Source organism: Danio rerio, chromosome 20 (assembly GCF_052040795.2).
Source record: "Danio rerio strain M-AB ecotype USA chromosome 20, GRCz13ab, whole genome shotgun sequence".
NCBI classification, from domain to species: Eukaryota; Metazoa; Chordata; class Actinopteri; order Cypriniformes; family Danionidae; genus Danio; species Danio rerio.
In genome coordinates, this window is record NC_141040.1 from 58737501 (window position 1) to 58760027 (window position 22527).

A 22527-nucleotide genomic window follows, 5' to 3' on the forward strand; every position below is an offset into this window, starting at 1 on the left:
TTAAGATAAGAGAATGAGTGCATAGTGTTTTCATTAAATAACTGGTCAATTATCATAAGTCCCTTATCGCACCATGTTTTAAAAGTGGCATCCCATTTGGATGGTAAGAAATCAGGGTTATCTGCTATAGACATAACTCTTGATACGGTTGCCATTCCTCTTAGTTTTTTCTGAACTGTTGTCCAAATTCTCAGAGTCTGTTTAACACACTCATTTTTTATTTGAATCTTTTTTTGAGATTGTTGTGTCATAAAGGCTAATGCTGAAAGAGGTACATTTGGTACAGAACCCTGTTCCATGCTCACCCATCCTCTTTCAGCCTCATTGTTTATCCAGTCCACTATAGCTGTGAGCTGAGCAGCCCAATAATAATATCTTAAATTTGGGAGACGTAGCCCTCCCTTATCTTTTCCTAAAATTAACGTTTTTAATCTTATTCTGGGTCGTCTGTTCTGCCAGATGAATCTAGATATAAGTTTATCTAACATGTTAAATGTGGAAACAGGAATCCATATGGGTAGGGACTGAAATAAAAAGTCTAGGTAAAATATTCATTCTTATTGTTTCAATCCTACCAAACAGTGATAGTGGTAGCACCTCCCACCTCTGCAAATCCTTTTTAACTGTGTGAATTATTTTATCATAATTTGCCTGATATAGCTGTGAAATTCTGGGTGTAATGGCAACTCCTAAATATGTAAATCCCTGTTTTGACCACCTGAATGATGCTCTGTTATTTAGTTCTACCGGCCAGACTCCAGTAATCATAAGTGCTTCTGATTTAGTGGAGTTGATTTTATATCCAGAAATGGATTCATAAATTTCTAGACAATCTAAAACAGCTGGTATTGAAGAAATTGGATTCTCAATAAATAATAATACATCGTCAGCATATAGAGCAATCTTTTGACAATCTCCATTTTCATCTGTAATTCCTTGTATATGTTGATTGCCTCTTATACTCTCAGCTAATAGTTCAATGCTCAGAGCGAACAAAACAGGAGACATAGCATCTCCCTGTCTAGTTCCCCTTCCCAAATCAAAAAACTCTGAGCAGTGACCATTCACCCAAACTCTCGATTTAGGATTTTGATAGAATATTTGTATCCATTGAAAAACTATTTTAATTAGCTTTGAATGCTGAATACTGTATATAAACTCACCTGCCACTTTATTAGGTACACCTTACTTTTACCGGGTTGGACCCCTTTTGCCTTCAGAACTGCCTTAATCCTTCATGGCAGAGATTCAACATGCTACTGGAAATATTCCTCAGAGATTTTGCTCCATATTGTCATGATAGCATCACACAGTTGCTGCAGATTTGTCGGCTGCACATCCATGATGCCAATCTCCCGTTCCACCACATCCCAAAGCTGCTCTATTGGATTGAGATCTGGTGACTGTGGAGGCCATTTGAGTACAGTGAACTCATCGTCATGTTCAAGAAACCAGTCTGAGTTGTCATGTTGTTGAGGATTGTGTGAATTGTAGCCTCAGTTTCCTGTTCTTAGCTGACAGGAGCGGCACCCGGTGTGCTCTTCTGCTGCTGTAGCCCATCCGCCTCAAGGTTGGACGTGTTGTGTGTTCAGAGATGCTCTTCTGCAGAGCTCGGTTGTAACGAGTGCTTATTTGAGTTACTGTTGCCTTTCTATCAGCTGGAACCAGTCTGGCCATTCTCCTCTGACCTCTGGCCTCATCAACAAGGCATTTGCGCCCACAGAACTGCCGCTCACTGGATATTTCCTCTTTGTCGGAGCATTCTCTGTAAACACTAGAGATGGTTGTGCGTGAAAATCCCAGTAGATCAGCAGTTTCTGAAATACTCAGAGCAGCCCGTCTGGCAGCAACAACAATGCCACGTTCAAAGTCTCTTAAATCCCCTTTCTTCCCTATTCTGATGTTCGCTTTGAACTGCAGCAGATCCTCTTGACCATGTCTACATGCCTTAATATATTGAGCTGCTGCCATCCGATTGGCTGATTAGAAATTTGTGTTAACGAGCAGTTGGTCAGGTGTACCTAATAAAGTGGCCGGTGAGTGTACAGTATATGCTGTTTGACACTGTATGTGGGCTGAAATGTTATGATTGTAAACTGAAGTTTTTCTCCTTCCTCATGCAGATTCGATGGACAAAGACAGCAGGCAGTGTTTCAGACCGGTTCCAGGACTCCAGCGTCTTCAACGAGACTCTGCACATCTCCAAGATCCAGCGGCATCAGGGCGGACGCTACTACTGCAAGGCGGAGAACGGCCTGGGCTCACCAGCCATCAAGTCCATCCGGGTTGACGTTTACTGTGAGTTTACAGCGCTAATGTCAATGCCAATCACTTACTGTGCAGCTAACACACTTATCTGAAGCTAACAGGACGTATTTATAACATCCGTTGCACTTTATTTTACTGTACATTAACAGAACGTTGTTATGATTTTTTTTGTACTTAAATATTCAAAAAATTTTGAGAGAGCATTAACCACATTTCCACTGACAGGCCAGTGCGATCCAGGGCTTTTATCGGGCTGGGCCGGGCCATGCCAATCGCCCGGGAGGTTGAGCAGTGAGGGCTAAATTGTGGCGCGTTTCCAGGTTTATGTATATCTGTTGGGAAATATGTGGAAAAGAAGCTAAATTCACAGGAGGCCCAATAATGTTGTCTTCAACTATTGTGTGTGTGTGTGTGTGTATATCTATATATGAGTGTATATTAGGGATGCCACGGTTCTCAATATAATATTGACCTTTCGGTACAACCTCCACGGTTCAGTACGCGCTTGTGAATTGCGTTATTCTCGGTTTTGCGTTTCAATAATTTATGTGTGTTTCATATCTCCCCGAATTGACTGTGTGAGCCTGTAAATCCATGAGCTGAGATGAGGAAACTCCTCCCCGTGAGTAAATATCCAATCACTGTGCTCTAAAGTTAGGGGGCGCTTGACCATCATTCCACACTTTAACATGGCGAGCGGCGGTGAAGTGAGGCAACAGTACGAGAAAGCGTCAGCGTCTTCAAATCTGCAGTGTGAGGACATTTGGGTTTTGCCGGTGAGTATAATGCCAATAAAAGAAAAAACGGTGAACAAAAACTGTGTGCAGCATTGATTTACACGTATAACCATGACTGCACATCTGCAGCGCATCACCCAGCAATATCACTGTCTGAAGCAGGACAGCAGAGAAGCTAATACAGTCCTCCAAACAGCAACAATCCCTCACTGAACCTTCCAGCAAACAAACCCAACTGGCTCCGAGAGACACATTAAATAACAGAGGCAGTGCGGGTGATTACTGCTGAAGATTTGCAGCTGTTTTGGGTGATGTGAGATGTGGGCTTCTGTCATCTTATAAAAGCACTCGATCCGCGTTACAGACAACAGTCTGGCATTTTCCAGCACCGAGATAATGAAGATGTTTATTTATGTTTACTGAAGTACAAATATGTTTATTTGAAATGACTAATTCATCTTTATTAACTTCACATGTGTGTTTATTCTCAAAGTGCAGGATTTCATGTGTTCCCCAGTTTGTAAATGGGCTACCAGCAGCTGACAGAGTTCAGTGTTAATGTTTTTATCAAATACACTAGGCACTACTGTACTTTTATTGGCTTTTAAGTAAAACAAAATAAATAGTGCAACAAATCGTTTTTATTTTTCTCCTTAACCTCTTATTGTTACTATTGCCTATAGAATAATAAAAAACACATGTGTCAAGCCATGAGAACCGAACCAAACCTAAAACCGTTAAAAAAAACGAGGTATTTATTGAACCATGGGCTTACTGTATTGTTGCATCCCTAGTGTGTGTGTGTGTGTGTGTGTGTGTGTGTGTGTGTGTGTGTGTGTGTGTGTGTGTGTGTGTGTGTGTGTGTGTGTGTGTGTGTGTGTGTGTGTGTGTGTGTGTGTGTGTGTGTGTGTGTGTGTGTGTGTGTGTGTGTGTGTGTGTGTGTGTGTATATATATATTTATACAAGATAAAAAGTAACTTGTAACTATTTACGTCAACCAGATACTTTTTTACTCTTACTCGAGTAACTTTTAAGACTTTTACTTTTATCTGAGTAAAATTTCCTCAAGTTCTTGTACTTGAGTATAGATTTTGGATACTCTACCCACCTCTGGTGTCTAATAAATGTTTTGTTAATATTTTATATGTCTTAGTGTGCTTTTTTCAGTTGAGCTCTGTTTGTTTGTTCTGATAATGTTTTATTTCTTAGTATCACTTTCCAGAAGAGTTTTTTGTTTACTCAACTGCAGCTCTGCACAAGACTTTTGGCCAGCGGAGAAATCAAAATGGTTGTGCCGAACTGAGTCTGGTTTCTCTCAAGGTTTTTTTTCTTCACTCTCCTATCGGTGAAGTTTTTTTCCCTCTCCGCTGTCGCCACTGGCTCGCATGGTTCAGGATTGGTAGAGCTACACATCGATGAATTTGCTCTTCAGTGTTTGAACTCTCAGTAATGACTTTAAACCACACTGAACTGAGCTAAACTGAACTGAACTTAAACACTAAAAACTGAACTACCCTGATCCAGTTACTATGAGCATTTATGTGAAGCTGCTTTGACACAATCTACATTGTAAAAGCGCTGTACAAATATAGCTGAATTGATCTGAACTGAACTTCAGACATTTTAGGTCAGCGCAACTGATGTTTTTAAAATCAAATACATGTCGGCACCAATGGTGTAGTGGTTAGTGCGTCGACACATGGCACTCCAGTGTTCGTGGTGACCCAAGTTTGATTCCTATCTCCAGGTCTAATGCCGATCTCTCTCTTCTCCTCTCACTTTCCTGTCTATACTCTACTCTACTGTCCTATCAATCAAAATTAAAAATAATAATAATAATAAATGTCGAATACAAGAGAAAAACAGCGAAAGGAAATAAGGATTGTGTTTTGTTTTTGTTCACTCAACTTCAGGCGTTCCAGTTCTGCAGACAAACAAAGTTTGGGTGGCACAACTTAAAAAGATTTGTAACAGAGTCGTCCACCTCTCTAGAAAACTAATAATCATACGTTAACCCAACTCAAAGTTTTTTGTGTCACTGACAAATAATGTTATGTCTGTCAGGGTTTGCCCCTCTGGTCATGTAAATTCTTGTTATGGTGGCAGAGTCTGGACACTAGCTCTGTCTTGTGCTGTATGTGGTGCTCAGCTTGGGTTTTCTCGGGTCGAGCACTCGTTTTCTGTCATTGTGTGTGTCTCTGTATGGGTGCTGTCGTGAGCGTGCGAACTCCCACTTGCTGCGTGTGCGCGGGGTCTGTGCGCGCTCTTGTACTCGTGTTTGTTCTGTCGGCATTGCGTTGTTTCTTTCTCAGCGTCTTCGTCTGGTTGGTTTTGGTTTCCGTTGGCTCTGTGTGAGCGCACGGTTTGGTGTTTTCATCTATCGTGTGCTCGTGTCTTGCGTCTGTTTATGTTTGTGTTGTCTAAGCTCGTGGCTCTGTGTTTACATTGTGGCCGCGTGCTTCAGTGTGGTGCTTTATTGTGAACACAGGGTTAATGAGTTCTCTCATTGGCTGCATGTTCTAGTCTCGTGTTATGTGAGCACAAGGCTTGTGGTAGATTTCTGCGGCGCGGGAATAAATTTCCGAATAAATCGCGGGAGCGGTCGGTAACGGGTTTAATTTGGGACGGGAGCGGGCTGTCTAGCAACATCGCTCCCGACTCCCGAGCGAGCACGCGTATGTATGTGTGTAAATGAAATAGCGCGATATTGTGTTTAGCTTGTTTGTTGCTGTGTGTGTGTATGTATGTGTGCACAAGCGCGAATGAGAGGTGTGTGTGTGTGTGTGTGTGTGTGTGTGTTAATGCGCACGCGCAAATGAGAGAGAGAGAGAGCTTTGCCTGTGTGTGTGCGCGCTTGGTGCTTGTGTGTGTGTGTGTGTGTGTGTGTGTGTGTGTGTGTTAATGCGCACGCACGAATGAGAGAGAGAGAGAGCTTTGCCTGTGTGTGTGCGCGCTTGGTGCTTGTGTGTGTGTGTGTGTGTGTGTTAATGCGCACGCACGAATGAGAGAGAGAGAGAGCTTTGCCTGTGTGTGTGCGTGCTTGGTGCTTGTGTGTGTGTGTATGTGTGTGTGTGTGTGTGTGTTAATGTGCACGCGCGAATGAGAGAGAGAGCTTTGCCTGTGTGTGTGCGCGCTTGGTGCTTTTGTGTGTGTGTGTGTGTGTGTGTGTGTGTGTGTGTGTGTGTGTTAATGCGCACGCGCGAATAAGAGAGAGAGAGAGCTTTGCCTGTGTGTGTGCTTGGTGCTTATGTGTGTGTGTTAGTGCGCGCAAATGAGAGAGAGAGAGAGAGCTTTGTCTGTGTGTGTGTGCTTGGTGCTGTGTGTGTGTGTTTATACAGACAGCTTGTTATAGGCTGTCTGGACTGTATAGCTGGGTGATTTTCGGTTTTGTTCTCCCCCCCGCTCTTTAGCGGGATCAGGCGCGGCGGGTAGAAAACGCGGTGGGTCGGGCAGCGGGATCAAATGCTTAATATATGCGGGATCGGTCGGGTTCGGGCTAAAACCTGGCAGGTGCAGGCGGGAGTGGGATTCAAAATTTAGTTCTGCGCAGATCTCTAGCTTGTGGTGTTTGTTTGTGACGTGCGTTCGCGTATATTGTCTAGTCCCACCCTCCTTGTTACCCCTTGATTAGTTTATCATGTTCACTCGTTTGTGTGTTAGTTATTTCTGCTTATATTCTCCTCATGTCAGCTGTCCTGTGCCAGTTCATCGTCGATTATTTTTCTGTCCTGTTGTGTCCAGCCTTGCTTTGTCCTGCCATTCCCAGACAAGTTTGTTTTTGCCTTTTTATTAACGCTTTCCCGCTCTGGGTAGTTCATTTAGCCCTTTATTTTATTTCATTATTAATAAATACCTATTTTTTGTCTGCAATTGAGTCTTCTCTCCTTTTCTCCACCACAAACCGTGACAATGTCAGTGCTGCTGAGGTTTCTAAAGATTGAGTGAACAGGAAAAAGCCGAAGGAAAATAAGGATTATGTTTTTTTTTTGTACTGGCTTAAAGTTTTTTACAGTGTGTGAGCTGGAACATTATACAAACATTCAAACAACGTTTCCACAACATTCATTTGGGTGTTTGTGTTAGTTGTATTGTAAAAAAATCAACAAGAGCCGATCAGAGGAATGGAGGAGCAAACATTTGAGGTCTGTATTTATGCTGAGCCTCTCGGTTTGCAGGCAGATCTGAGACATCACTGACATTATTGGCTTTTTCCTGACAGAAGCGTCTGAGCTTTTTCCTCTCCATTTCATCTCTGTTCATGGATTGCTGGTAGCTGATGCCGTTTCACATGCGTGAACTTGCATGCAAATGAAAAGCAGAAGAAGAAGATTGCCAGCATGCAAATGAAAGCTATGGAAAGTGGCATTAGATCTGAGCGACGGGTGAAGTTGCTGGTTGCTCTGTCCTTTATGATTATACATTGTGCTTTCTTCTCTCTCTCTCTGACCGAATGATGAGCATCAATAGAGAACCGCATCAATAGAGATGATTGAGAGGAAGCATCTTGAAATGATTGAGCAGGAAAATAAGAGTAGAATTAAAGCACGTCACATTCAGACATGCGTTTTTCAGAGGATTTCACATGTGCTGCGGCGAAGAAACCTTGTAGAGCTTGTTCTTCAACTCTCAGCATTAAATATTAGCTGATGAATCTTCCTTTGGTTTCTCATCAGTGTCTGTACAGTAGGCCAATCAGTCAAATCTCTCAGGAATCCCACATAAAAATACTATAGTATAGTGAATACTTTAGTGTGTTCATACTGTAGACCAGGCGTGACCAACCCTGTTCCTGGAGATCTCCCTTCCTGCAGATTTCAGTTGCAACCCACATAAAACACACCTGCCTGTAATTATCAAGTGCTGTTCAGGTCCTAATTAATTGGTTCAGGTGTGTTTGATCAGGGTTGAAGCTGAACTTTGCAGGAAGGTCGATCTCCAGGAACAGGGTTGAGCACCACTGCTATAGACCCATTTCAATGTGCTCATGTCATTGGCCCATGAACATTTCCTGCTTGTAATCCACCTATTTCATAACTGTAACAAGAAGCAATTCAATCATGATTTAATGTTAAATGTTCTAGCTCTAGAAGCTCTAGAAATTTAAAATGTAAAACAGGAAATACTTTGGACCATTGTTATTGTTTACATCCCTCAAAATGGTCTATAGACTGATTTAACGTGGCCGCCCTTTTTACATTTACATTTACATTTTATCCAAAGCGACTTACAAATGAGGACAATGAAGCAATTTACTAAACTATACGAGCAACAATGAAGAAGTGCTGTAGGCAAGTTTCAGGTGTGTAAAGTCTAAGAAGGAAAGTATTAGTAATTTTTTTTTTTTTTTGTAGTTAGTGGAGGAGTCAGAGAGGGAGTTGCATGTTAGGAAGGGAAGTGGAGACTAAATAGTTGAGTTTTTAGTGGTTTCTTGAAGACAGCGAGTGACTCTGCTGTTCTGATGCAGTTAGGGAGTTCATTCCACCAACTGGGCAGATTGAGCGTGAGAGTTCGGGAAAGTGATTTCCTCCCTCTTTGGGATGAACCACGAGGCGACGTTCATTCACAGAACGCAAGTTTCTGGAGGACACATACATCTGCAGAAGTGAGAGCAGATAAGAAGGAGCAAAGCCAGAAGTCACTTTGTAGGCAAACATCAGAGCTTTGAATTTAATGTGAGCAGCAACTGGCAGCCAGTGCAAACGGATGAGCAGCGGAGTGACATGTGCTCGTTTAGCTTCATTAAAGATCACTCGTGCTGCTGCGTTCTGAAGCAGCTGAAGAGTTTTGATAGAGTTGGCTGGAAGCCCGGCTAGTAGAAAGTTGCAGTAATCCAGTCTGGAGAGAACAAGAGCTTGAACAAGGAGTTAAGCTGCATGTTCAGAGTTGTGGCTGCGGTGGGAAGAAACCCAGAAGTATCGTTGTGAGTTGCATAGGGACGTTGTGTACGTGGCTGTTTATCTTATCAGCAAAGATAAAGTGACACAAATGTATTATTCCACCGCCTTCCGGGTGACCCGAAGGTCCGTTCTGAATAAAAGGTGAAAATAAAGAGGGATATCAGAGATCATTTTCAGCTAAGTTAAGGGAAATGGCTCTAGTTAGCTAACGTTTTCTTTCCCAAATGCACATTTTAGATGCCATTTATCAAACTCGAGTTAATGAACTGATTCTTTTATTATATTAGACTCATCAGGATACTGAAATAAAAGAAAAACCAGCAATTTCCCGCTAACATTTAAGGCACTGTTGATGGCTTTCAGCGCTGATTTGCCATTGTGTTCACGTGCTCAACAGAAATGATTGTGATTGGCCGAGAAGGTCATCAGTTCACCCACCGCTGTATACTGAGCACAAACACAGAGCGATCCGCTTGATGACTCGACATCTTCACAGCTGCTTCGCGCTCCAGTCTCTGTGTATCTGTGTTTGCACTGGGTGAAGAGCGGTAAACTGAGTGCAAACACAGATGCACGGAGACTGAAGCGCGATCAGCCGTGAAGATCAGCCGAGTCATCCGCGCTCAGCGACGCTTCAATGTTAGCCGGTTTTAAAACTTCAGTACCGGGACAACACTATAACAGACAACACGAGGGTGTGCAAACGAGGACAGTGTTTTATCACTCACCAGGTTAGCTATAACTGTATACTGTACTGTACTGTAACTATAACTGTTAGCTATAAGCGTATAGTACAGTACTTTACAGTATGACAGTTGATCAGTTCACTATAGTTAATAGTGCAGTGTGCGGCTGGAGCATTCCTTAGCAAAGGGTTATAAATGCTATAATATATACAGTAATACACTTCAATATGGTAGGATTTAATACCATAATACCATTTAATTAGCGCGCTTACATATGGTGCAGTAGCACTTCAGGGCGTCCCGAGTTCGAATTCCAGCTTGAAAACATTTCCTCCCCCCGCCACCCCCATCTATCTCTCTCTCTCTCACTCTCTCTCTCTTCCACTTCACTTCCTGTCTGAAATACTGTTCTACCACCTAATATAAAAAGGAAAAAAGACCATTTTTTTAAAACTAGATCAATTACTGTAGTTGTTGTGTTACCATGGCAACTGTAGAATCACCACAACAGATCAACCACTATAGTTGTTGTGTTACCATAGCAACTGTAGAATCACCACTACAGACCCATTACTATAATTGTTGTGTTACTATAGCAACTGTCAAATTATGACAACAGAACAATTCCTATAATTGTTGTGTTTCCATAGCAACTGTAGAATTGCTACAACAAATCAATTACTATTGTTGTTGCATTACCATAGCAACTGTAGAACTACTACTACAGATCATTGGCTATAGTTTTGTTACCATAGAAACTTTAGAATTACAACAACAGATTAATTACTATCGTTGTTGTGTTACCATAGCAACAACAGAATAACTACAACTGATCGATTATTACTATAGTTGTTGTGTTGTTCAGTGCTTTACACACTGTGACTTACTATGGTAGATTTTTAACGTGGTGTGCTCTAGAAATCCTAATGATGTGCAAAGAAGTGTCCTGGATTCAGAACTGAAGATCCTCTGAACTCAGACTCCAGTGTTTGATCGTTTTTTTTTTGTGAGCGGCCAGAGGATTCGGTCTTCACAGCCCTGCGGATGGGATTCACACGTCCAGCAGAAGTGTGGAGGAGATGCTGAGATTGAGCTGCTGCTTTCAGAGAGAAGAAGAGAAGAGAGCATTTCCACACTCTGCTGGACAGACAAGAGCAGATCAGAGCAGATCCCACACCAGCCTGCTGATCTGAGACCTGAGAAACCCTCAGAGAGCCGTTTCCACATGCAGCGACACGAACACTCGGGAAAATCTGCATAACATTAGCATGTGTGAACGTATGTAATCTACCAGCTGCTTAAGAGTCGCCGTGCATCTGCAGAGTGCTGAAGGATAACCTCATATGGAGATGTTTCCCAACTCAATCATCTTCATATGATGTGGATTAGCAATCTAGACGAGTCTGTATTGAGCTTATTCTTTATATCAGCGAGTTATTAACTGGACACTCGCTGTGAAGGAATCATTTGAATCAGTGAGTCATTAATTGGAGACTTGTTCTGAATAGATTATTCAAATCAGCGAGTCATTAACTGGACACCCACCGTGAATGAATCATTTGAATCAGCGAGTCATTAACTCACTCTTAGCAGATCTTTTGAATCAGTGTGTTGTTAACTGGAGACTTGTTTTGAATTGAATACTTGAATTAGTGAGTTGTTACCAGGAGACTCACTCTGAATAGATTATTCGAATCAGTGAGTCATTAGCTCGACACTCGCCGTGAATGAATCATTTGAATCAGTGAGTTGTTAACAGGAGACTTACTCTGAATAGATTATTTGAATCAGTGAGTCATTAACTGGAGACTTGCTCTTAGCAGACCTTTTGAATCACTATGTTGTTGACTGGAGATTTGTTTTGAGATGAACACTTGAATTAGCGATTTGTTCAGTGGAGATTCACTCTGGACGAATCATTTGAATCAGTGTGTTGTTAACTGGAGACTTGTTTTGAATTGAATACTTGAATTAGTGAGATGTTAACAGGAGACTCACTCTGAATAGATTATTTGAATTAGTGAGTCATTAACTGGACACTCACTGTGAATGAATCATTTGAATCAGTGAGTTTTTAACAGGAGACTCACTCTGAATAGATTATTCGAATCAGTGAGTCATTAACTCGACACTCGCTGTGAATGAATCATTTGAATCAGTGAGTTGTTAACAGGAGACTCACTCTGAATAGATTATTCGAATCAGTGAGTCATTAACTGGACACTCACTGTGAATGAATCATTTGAATCAGTGAGTTTTTAACAGGAGACTCACTCTGAATAGATTATTCGAATCAGTGAGTCATTAACTCGACACTCGCTGTGAATGAATCATTTGAATCAGTGAGTTGTTAACAGGAGACTCACTCTGAATAGATTATTCGAATCAGTGAGTCATTAACTGGACACTCACTGTGAATGAATCATTTGAATCAGTGAGTTTTTAACAGGAGACTCACTCTGAATAGATTATTCGAATCAGTGAGTCATTAACTCGACACTCGCTGTGAATGAATCATTTGAATCAGTGAGTTGTTAACAGGAGACTCACTCTGAATAGATTATTCGAATCAGTGAGTCAATAACTGGAGACTCGCTCTTTGCAGATGTTTTGAATCACTATGTTGTTGACTGGAGATTTGTTTTGAGATGAACACTTGAATTAGCGATTTGTTAAGTGGAGATTCACTCTGGACGAATCATTTGAATCACTGTGTTGTTAACTGGAGACTTGTTTTGAATTGAATACTTGAATTAGTGAGTTGGTAACAGGAGACTCACTGTGAATAGATTATTTGAATTAGTGAGTCATTAACTGGACACTCACTGTGAATGAATCATTTGAATCAGTGAGTTGTTAACAGGAGACTTACTCTGAATAGATTATTGGAATCAGTGAGTCATTAACTCGACACTCACTGTGAATGAATCATTTGAATCAGTGAGTTTTTAACAGGAGACTCACTGTGAATAGATTATTCGAATCAGTGAGTCATTTACTCGACACTCACTGTGAATGAATCATTTGAATCAGTGAGTTGTTAACAGGAGACTTGCTCTGAATAGATTATTTGAATCAGTGAGTCATTAACTGGAGACTTGCTCTTAGCAGACCTTTTGAATCACTATGTTGTTGACTGGAGATTTGTTTTGAGATGAATACTTGAATTAGCGATTTGTTAAGTGGAGATTCACTCTGAACAAATCATTTGAATCAGTAAGTTGTTAACTGGAGACTCGCTGTGAATTGATTACTTAAATCAGTGAGTTATTAACAGGAGATTCACTGTGAATAGATTATTTAAATCAGTGAGTCATTAACTGGACACCTGCCTTGAATGAATCATTTGAATCAGTGAGCCATTATGCATGTAAATACTGTAAGTGCATGTTAAAAGAGCATGTAAATACAGTAATGCATGTAAATACCGTAAGTGCATGTAAATAAGTGCATGTAAATACCGTAAGTGCATGTAAATATTGTAATGGATGTAAATAAGTGCATGTAAATACGGTAAGTGCATGTAAATAAGTGATGAATAAGTAATGTGAAGTGTGAGCGCCGCTGCTGTTTTAAACATGCGTGCTGTACTCTGGCCCTGCCGTATCCTTGCGGTGTGTTTTTCATTATCTGGAGAATCCTCTGTAGAAATGTTAGATTGGTCCCCGGGGTCCAGTGTAAGTGACGGACGCCGCCAGCGCTGATATTTTTAGCTCACTGTAGCCTTGGATGATATTTAGCATTGAAATGATTCCTGCTTTGGACGTGGAGGCTTGATTTACTTTCAGTGTCAGTCTGCTTTAGTAGCAGTAGCTGCAGTAGTAATAATATAATTGTATTTTTTGTATTTCTATATTCGTTTTAAAGTTTGTTTTGTGCATTTTAAAGTTGGGTTTGTTTCTCTTTTTTTCAGTTGATTTTGATATTATTTACACTTTATTGTTTGTTTATTATTAGAATTAATAAATTTAATTTGATTTTGTTTCAAGTAGTGAGTTTAAAAGTTTAACACTTTATTATTATTATTATTATTATTATTATCATCATCATCATCATCATTATTGTTGTTGTTTTATTTTTGTTTAAAATATAGTCAATTTTAAATATCATATATGATATTATGTAATGTCATGTGTATTTATATAGTGTATGACCATGCCTCATCACTATGGGGTCTCTCCCCCTCACAACCAGTGTGCAGCTCCACTTGATTGATATGACTGCGCCAGTGCACTCACCACACACCCGCTCTAGGAAAAACGTTGATAGAGCCAATTCAGTGGATGGGGATGATTGTGAGGCCATGATGGGTATAGGCCGATAGAGGGAGTTTGGCCAGGACACCAGGGTTACACCCCTACTCTTTACCAGAAGTGCCATGAGGTTATTAATGAGCATGGAGAGTCAGGACCTCTCATCCGAAAGACGGCGCTCACTGACAGTATAGTGTCGCCTTTATTCACTACACTGGGGCGTTAGGATCCACACAGACTGCAGGTTGGGCGCCCTCTGCTGGCCTCACTAACACCACTTCTAACAGCAATCTAGTTTGCCCATGTGGTCTCCCATCCAGTCCTGCTTTGCGTCAGTGAGTAACTGCTCTGTGGCTGCAGGGTGATGTGGCTGTGTGATATGGCTGTGTAATCATTAAAAATATATTTGGAATTAAATGTATTTTTAAAAATTCATTGTAGGTGAGTTTATTTTTGTTATAATTCATTGTTAAAGGTTTGCATTAAATATTATATATTTATATAACATTAATTATAATATTAAAGTTTAAGGTTTGTTTCTCAATTTTTTTATAATTTTTTTTATTGTTACTCTTATTATTCATTATAAATGGTACACAATTATTTTAATCGTTATTATGATTATTTCTCTCTCACTATATTGATACACTGTTTTTTATTTATAAATCACTGTTGCTCATTTGCATTTAATTAATCGCCTGACCTAGAAATACATCCGAATCTTAAATATGTATTATTGCTTTTTATTCCTGGTTCATCATAGTCATATTTATTGATTATCTTCAGGTTTACGTTGACAATTCCAAAATATTTAGCAGCTTACACATTTCTAGAAATGCATCCTTATTCAATCAATGAATTCATTGCATTTAAATATTCAGAAATCTTCATAATTTCTTATCAGACACATAATTATTAATAGTGGTGATGATACTGTATTTACAGTTCTGTGCAGAAGCTTAGGCTGCCACCACTGTCACGATCACCAGCGATCCAGCCTATGCAGATCCCTGGAGAACTACACGTCTGCCACCATATGAACTACAACTACTATGATGCTTTGCGCCAATCAACACCCGCTACAGATGATAATAATCTGGACACTCTCACACACACACAGCTAGGGGTGTGAACCTACGCTGGGCTCACGGTTCCGTTCGGTTACGATTATCATGCCATCGATTCGGTTCAGTTCGATATCTCGATGCATTGATGAAGCTTTCCATACAATTAGATTTTTTCTTCACAACACAAGAGTTTTTTTAAATTAAAATCTATAAATATATTTATACACTATTTGTAATACAATTTAGTTCTTTTTATACAGCAGTCAGATATATGAACTGTGCCCTTAATTTGACCTGCTCAAAGAAAACTCTTTCTGAATGTATCAAAGAAAACTCCAACACATGCACAGAACAACACGAGCATTTATAGCAAATAAACTCATGTCAATATTATGCCGCTTCCTTTTTGAGCGCTGTCTTACACCCCTATGATTCGTCAATCTTCCCCTGCTCGACAGAAAGAGCTGCGCTTGGCTTTAGAAATGAAAGTGCTGTTCACCAATGAGTGACGCTGGGAGAACAGCCGCGGTTACAGTCTATATGTGTATAAAAAACTCACACCTCAGGCACGCTCGTGTCTGGATCCACAAGTATTAAATTAACAGCTGAGAGGAAAGGAAAAGTCACCTCACAAACACACCAGCGGGTCACATGTCCTAAGTGAGAGAGAGAGAGGCAGAGATGGAGTTTTACAGCATTTATATAGTAGTATGGTAGTGAAATATCGGCTCGTGCTGTGCCTTCTTCAGTGTCAATGAAAGACTGTCCAGCAAACTCACAAGCAGTTGAACTGTGCATAATTATCTACCTTTTAATTAGTAGAAGTGTTTTATTTACATGCCCTTGCATCCTTCACCATAGTATTCTACGCATCGCGCATATGAGATAAATGCAACCTGGGCTCATTGTGGAAACGTAGCCCCGCGGACATTTCTGCGGACCGCAATTTACGTCCCGGGAGGTACGTATTCGAGCGTTTTTTGTTTTCGCGGATCCGCGAGAGGCCGCTGTGCGCGCTTTTTCGCGTCTCGGGCGCCTCTCGGGAGCGCGCGCCGTTCGCGTCCGCGTCGTTCTCGCGCGTAAAGCAGCCGGATCGGCCGACTCGGGCGCCCTCCTCTTCCTCCTCCTCCTCCTTCCCTAAACCCGAGCGACGGTTCGCAAAAGCCGTCCAGAAAAAAAAAAAAAAAGCAAAAGCCCTCGTCTTCGATTTCAACCGCGTTTTCAGATCCCGCCGCGTTCTCGCCCTTATTTTTCGGATTCCGTTTTTCGTCTTACCTAATTTCCGGAACCTGCTGTTCCCCGGACTCGATCCCGGTCGTCGTCCACCGCAGCCGGCTCCTCCTCCTTCTCCCCCGGGGCCTCCGCTCCGCCGACGCAACGCTGTGAGCAAAGTGGACAAACTGATTGCATCGGGAAAGCCCTCCACTCGGAGGCGAGTCGTCGGCCGGCGAGCGCGAAGAGGAGGGGCGGAGCGGCGCCACACCGCCCCGCAGCGTTCACTCGAAAAAAACTTTACGTAACTCCGGCCACGTAAATCGCGGTCTCCAGAAACGTCCGCAGGGCTACGTTTCCAGAATGAGCTTGGGTTGGATAAATGACATCAGTGCATAATAACTGGTTATGATCTATTACTGAAACGTTATCGAATTGTCTCCATCTGCGTCACGGTGCACCGAATAAACAATTAATTTTGACTCCCTACATCACAGCTAAAACTCATAATCGCTGATTACCTGCACTATAAAGACACCTCTCATTTTCACACACACACTGCTGAGTCTTGTTAGTCTGTAGCTTTACGAAGCATGTCCATCGATTGCCTTGTCTAGCCGTGTTTTTAACCTTTTGCATTGCTTTATTTAGTTTTTTCGTTGATTTTGCCGCCTGTCCTGCACGTTCGCCTTTTTTGGACAACGTATTTTAGATTACATGTGTGCTTCTGTTTGCCCGTTTTGACCGTTGCCTGCCAGACTAATCTGTTTAATAAACTGCATGTGGATCCTCAGCTCTGTTGTCCGTGTCCCTCAGTTACAACCACCAGCTTTGGGAGGCACAGACTTCTGCACAAGTCTGTCAATCTAAAAGGTGTGGAGCAAGTGCAGGGCCATTACCTTTGGGCAAACTATAACTTAATATACTATAATATAACTTAATATACTGTAATATATATTATAACCTAATATACTAAGCCGGCAGCTAGCTCTCTGCAGCTCTCACATGGTCGCCCACTGAAGCCAAGCAGGGCTGTGACAGGTCAGTGTCTGGATGGGAGACCACATGGGAAAGCTGGGTTGCTGCCGGAAGTGGTGTTAGTGAGGCCAGCAGGGGGCGCCCAACCTGGGTTCTGTGTGGGTCGTAATGCCCCAGTAGAGTGACGGGGATGCTATAATGCTTAGTGAGCGCCGTCTTTCGGATGAGATGTTAAATCGAGATCCTGACTCTGTGTGCTCATTAAAAATCCCAGGATGTCCTTGGAAAAAGAGTAGGGGTTTAAAATCTGCCCGCTGACTTCTGTCCATCATGGCCTCCTAACCATCCACTTCATCACTCGGTCTCCTCTCCACCAATCAGCTGGTGTGTGGTGTGCGGTTTGGCACAGCATCCAGGTGGAATCTGCACACTGGTGGTGGTTGAGGAGATCCCCCCATCGTGTAAAGCACCTTGAGTGCCCAGAAAGGCGCTACAAAAATGTAAGGAATTATTATTATTATTATTATTAATATACAAAGTGAAAATATGGGATAATGTGTAGACAATATTCAGAAGAAATTCACTTTCTAAAAGCCTGTGCTTACAGGACCTCTTCTGCACCAAACAGCAACTTTTTTGTTGTTTTTTTTTTCTGATATGATGAACTATTAAATATCAAGCATCTTACAGCATTTCTAGGAGTTCTTCCTCCGATTTAGCATCTTTTGTCTTTCTTTTTGTCTCCAGGAGAATCTCACACTGCCTATAATATTGCTTAAAATACTATGCAGTTCTGGACACTTCATGCTTTTGGTTCACCAGCTGTTTTCCTCTCCAAATATGATTTTGCATTACATTCGCAGTGTGTTTGGGATCATTATCATGCTAATAAATGAAGCTATTACTAACAAGGTGCTTTCTAGTAGGAGTTACATGACGGATTGAAGCCGGTCTGTACTTTTATTGACAACAGCTCTGGCAGAAATCCAGATCAAACCAAGCCAGACACTCCAGTATTCTTCATTCATTCATTCTCCCATCTTTCTCCAACTCTTTCTTTCACAAGTGCTTAACAATTACACCCAGAAAATCCAACAAGAGCCTGCATTTTCATAAAGAGAGTGTGAAGTAATAAATAATGTCATTACATCGTCATTAAACAGCAAATGCAAGTAGGGGTCTAAGATGATTGCACAGTACTGTACACAATATCTCTCTCAGACTGAGTGTTCTGGATCCAGGAGATGTGCAGTCTCAGGCTCTCTGCGGCTCATCCAGGCTTCGCTGGGTTATGGATCGCTTATTACAGGGAATTTAGAAGTGATTTCCCAGGATGCTTTGCTCAGTTGGGTTCCGGCGCTTCATCAGCGGTGGTGACAAAAAAACACTTCTCTTCAGCTCTGTGATACGACTTTGAGCTTTTGGTTAAAGAGGGTCAAATGATGTGATTTCACCTTTCAGTTGTTGTTATTTTAGCTCTACAAGCACGCTTCAAATGACAAATCCACTAGAGGGCGCTGTCTACATATTTGTATTTTTGTGAATCGGAAATACGTCACTTATTTTGTGTTTTTGTACTTTCAGATGTCAAATCCACTAGAGGGCCCTGTCTAAATTTTTGTATTTTGTGAATCTGAAATACATTATTTATTGTACGTTTTGTTGTATATTTTAGATGATAAATCTACTATAGTAAAACGTAACCTAAATAAAAATAAATAAATAAATAAAAATTAGAGGGCGCCCTCTTGTGGATTAAACTTATGTGTTTAAATTTTCAAAAATGTGGACAGCACCTTCTATATATCTTATTTGTCGAACAATCATACAGTCTGACCTGTTCCTCATGATTTTATTGTTGTTTTTTCAAAATAAACATTTATTTCATTATTTTCATTGTTCATTCAAAATTCATTATTTTGGTTCTTGCAACACATATTTGAGTAAAATGTGTAAATTATAGTTTTTTTTAAATGTAAAACATGCAAAATAATTGTAAAATATTTTGTATAAAAAGCATTTTTTGAAGGACTTTATCTACAGAAGTTGTAACATTTTCTTGGCATTTTTCTTGTTTGCTTATTTAGGGTACATTTTGTTTTACATTTTTTTAAAATCATTTTTATTTGTTTTTATTTTCCTATACTTGTTTCTTTTATTCCCGTTTATGTAAAGCACTTTGAATTGCAACTGTTCTATATAAATAAACTTGCCTTGCCTTGCCTCACATTTTCGATGACAAATCCCCTAGAGGGCGCTGTCTACATTTATATTTTTGTGAATTTAAAACTTGTTACTCTGGGTACGTTTTGTACTTTCAGATCATAAATCCATTAGAGACAACGGTCTACATATGTGCCAATCTGAAATGTGTTACGTAGGTTACAATTTGTGGTAAGCCTCTGTTGACTAGGCCACTAGAGGACACTGTCTTAATTTTTGTACATTTAAATGCGTTATTGGGGTATATTTTGTTGTAAGTTTCAGAAGACAGTTGCATTAGCGCGCTGTCTAAATTTTTGTATTTTGTGAATCTGAAATACATTATTTATTGTGTGTTTTGTTGTATATTTAGAGGAAAATCTACTATAGTAAAATGTAACCTAAATAATGAGTTTCAGATTGGCAAAACAAAAGAAAAATGTAGACAGCGCCCTCTTGTGGATTGAACGTGCTTAATTTTTCAAAAATGTAGACAGCACCTTCTGTATATTTCATCTGTCAAACATTCGTACAGTCTGAACTGTTCCTCATGATTTTATTGTTGTTGTTTTTTCAAAATAAACCTCTATTCCAATGTTGGTTCTTGCAATACATATTGGAGTAAAATGTGTAAATTATACATTTTAAAATGTAAAACATGTAAATATAAAATAATTGTAAAATATTTTATATAAAAAGCATTTTGAAGGATTTTATCCACAGTAGTTGTTCCATTTTTCTTGCCATTTTTCTTGTTTGCTTATTAAGGGCAGGGGTTCTCAAACTTTTCAGCCCGGGACCCCCAAAATAACAATGCCAATGACTTGCGACCCCCACTATTTTCAGAAGTGGTTATAATCATACAAACGGTGCACACAACACTCACACATACCAATAGGCCTATATAAACACAAGCATGTTGACAATACAAAACAGTCTGTCAACAATATCATTTATCTATTATTATTATTTATTATTAACCTCACCTAATGAGACATTTTAGTATTTTTGTGTATATGAAATACATCATTTATTGTGTGTTTTGTTGTAGATTTCAGACAACAAATCTCAAATCTACTACCGGGCGCCGTCTACATTTTTGTGAATTTAAATATATTACATTGGTTTTGTTGCATTGTAAGTTTCAGATGACAAATTCACTAGATGGAGCTGTCTGTGTTTTTTTTTTTTTTTTTTTTTTTTTTTTTGCATATCTAAAATATGTTACTTAGGGTACATGTTGGTGTACTTTCAGATGAAAAATCCACTAGAGGGCGCTGTCTACATTTTTGCTAATCTGAAATTTGTTACTTGGGTTACAATTTATGGTACATTTCTGATGACAAATCCACTAGAAGGCTCTGTCTACATACTAGTGAAGTTAAATACATTACTTAGGCTACGTTTTGTTGTATTTTCAGGTGATGTGTCCACTAGAGGGTGCTGTTTACATTTTTTCTAATCTGAAATTTTATATTAGGTTACAATTTATTGTACATTTCAGATGGCAAATCCACTAGAGGGCGCTGTATACTTTTGAGTATTTTTGTGAATCTGAAATGCATTATTTATAGTGTTTTGTTGTGCATTTCATATGACAGATCCACTAGAGGGCGCTGTCTACATTTGAAATATGAATATGAAATAGGTAATAGGGTTGGTGATGTCAACCAATTTGGCATCGTACGATGTCTAATGTGAAACATCGTAATGGACGATGGCATTGTCATCATGTGAAGAGCGAGCAAGCGGGCTGAGGTGATAGACTGCCATTAACATAAATATGTATTTGTGTAAACAGGGCCTGAGTGTATCGACGATGCCGGCTCTGCATCGTGTCGTCTATTGGCCATCGGCGATGGACGATGGCATCGTCTATCGACCCAACCCAAATACAAAACATAGGATTCGCTTTGTTGTATGTTATGTACTATGGTACTATGGAAAGTGTTTGTCGTATCTTCAGATGTTGGAGGTTGGAGTTGTGGATCTGTGATGCTGATGTATTTATAAATAACCTTTTCCCTGTTTCATTATTTATGGTACGTTTTGTTGTACATTTCTGATTCCACTAGAGGGCGCGGTCCACATTTTTGTTTAGTTTTTTTGTAAATCAGAATTTTGTTACTTAGGCTAAATTTTGTTGTACTTTCAGGTGACACATCCACTAGAGGGCGCTGTTTACAATTTTTCAGAAATGTATTGCTTAGGTTACAATTATTGTACATTTCAGATGACAAATCCACTAGAGGGCGCTGTCTGCATTAGAATATTTGTGTTTTGTTGTACGTTATGTACTATGGTAATTCAGCCACTAGTTACATCATTGTTTGCTGAAAAACACCCCAGAAAGCGTTTCTGTCCTCTCCTCAGATGTTGGAGGTTAAACTGAGCTGTGGATCTGTGAGTCCGCTGTGTTGTGAATGTCCTGTCATGTTGTTTTCAGCCTTCATGCAAAGAGAAAGTTTTTAAATGGCATGTTTCTTGTTTTCAGAGCTGTAAAATGTCAGAACATGCCAGCATCTCACACACACACACACACACACACACACACCTGAGCCGAGGACAGTGTGTATCTGCGCTCTTTATTTGGTGTGTTTGGCAGAGGTCGTGTTTGAGTCTGTTCATCCTCTATTTCTGCTGCTGTTATTTTTCTGCCATATTCCCTCAGCGTCCAGAAATCCTTCACAACTGCTGTCTTTTTAATTGCAGGTGTCATTAATCTCTCCAAATCTCTCCAGGTCACTTTATTTTGTACTTTACTGCAGTGCTGTGAAATATATATTCACTTTACTATATATACAGTCAGGTCCACAAATAGTTGGACATCAACACAATTCCAGCATGTTTGTCTCTATTTACCAACACAATGGAGTTAAAATGAAATGAACAAGATGTGCTTTACCTGCAGACTGTCAGCTTTAATCTGAGGGTGTTTACATCCACATCAGGTGAACGCTGTCGGAATTATAACAGTCTGTATATGTGCCTCCCACTTGTTAAGGGACCAATAGTAATGGGACAGAATAATACTCATAAATCAAACTTTCACTGTTTAATACTCTGTTCAAATCCTCTGCAGTCGATTACAGCCTGAAGTGTGGAGCACAGAGACATCAGCAGACGCTGGGTTTCAGTCCAGGCCTCTACAGCAACTGTCTTCAGTTCCTGCTTATTCTTGAGGCATTTTCCCTTCAGTTTTGTCTTCAGCAAGTGAAATGCATGCT

General features: G+C 40.3%; 1 protein-coding gene and 1 long non-coding RNA gene across 8 annotated transcripts in view; one reads left to right on the forward strand and one right to left on the reverse strand.

Moving 5' to 3' along the window:
- The window catches only part of LOC101884676 (MAM domain-containing glycosylphosphatidylinositol anchor protein 2), a 373415-nt gene that overhangs the window by 240884 nt on the left and 110004 nt on the right, over positions 1-22527 (forward strand). For all 7 annotated transcript variants that reach the window (XR_015518911.1, XM_087298727.1, XM_087298728.1 and 4 more), the window contains one exon: positions 2124-2298. Coding sequence is in view for 3 of the 7 variants with exons in the window: in XM_087298724.1 (XP_087154850.1) it covers positions 2124-2298 (175 nt within the window). In the remaining 4 variants the exon portion in view is untranslated. The remainder of the gene's footprint in view (positions 1-2123; positions 2299-22527) is intronic.
- Positions 1-22527, reverse strand: part of LOC147839519 (uncharacterized) — a 198477-nt gene that overhangs the window by 139768 nt on the left and 36182 nt on the right. Inside the window, exon 2 of the long non-coding RNA XR_015519177.1 lies at positions 1642-1939. This is a non-coding gene — a long non-coding RNA (uncharacterized LOC147839519). The remainder of the gene's footprint in view (positions 1-1641; positions 1940-22527) is intronic.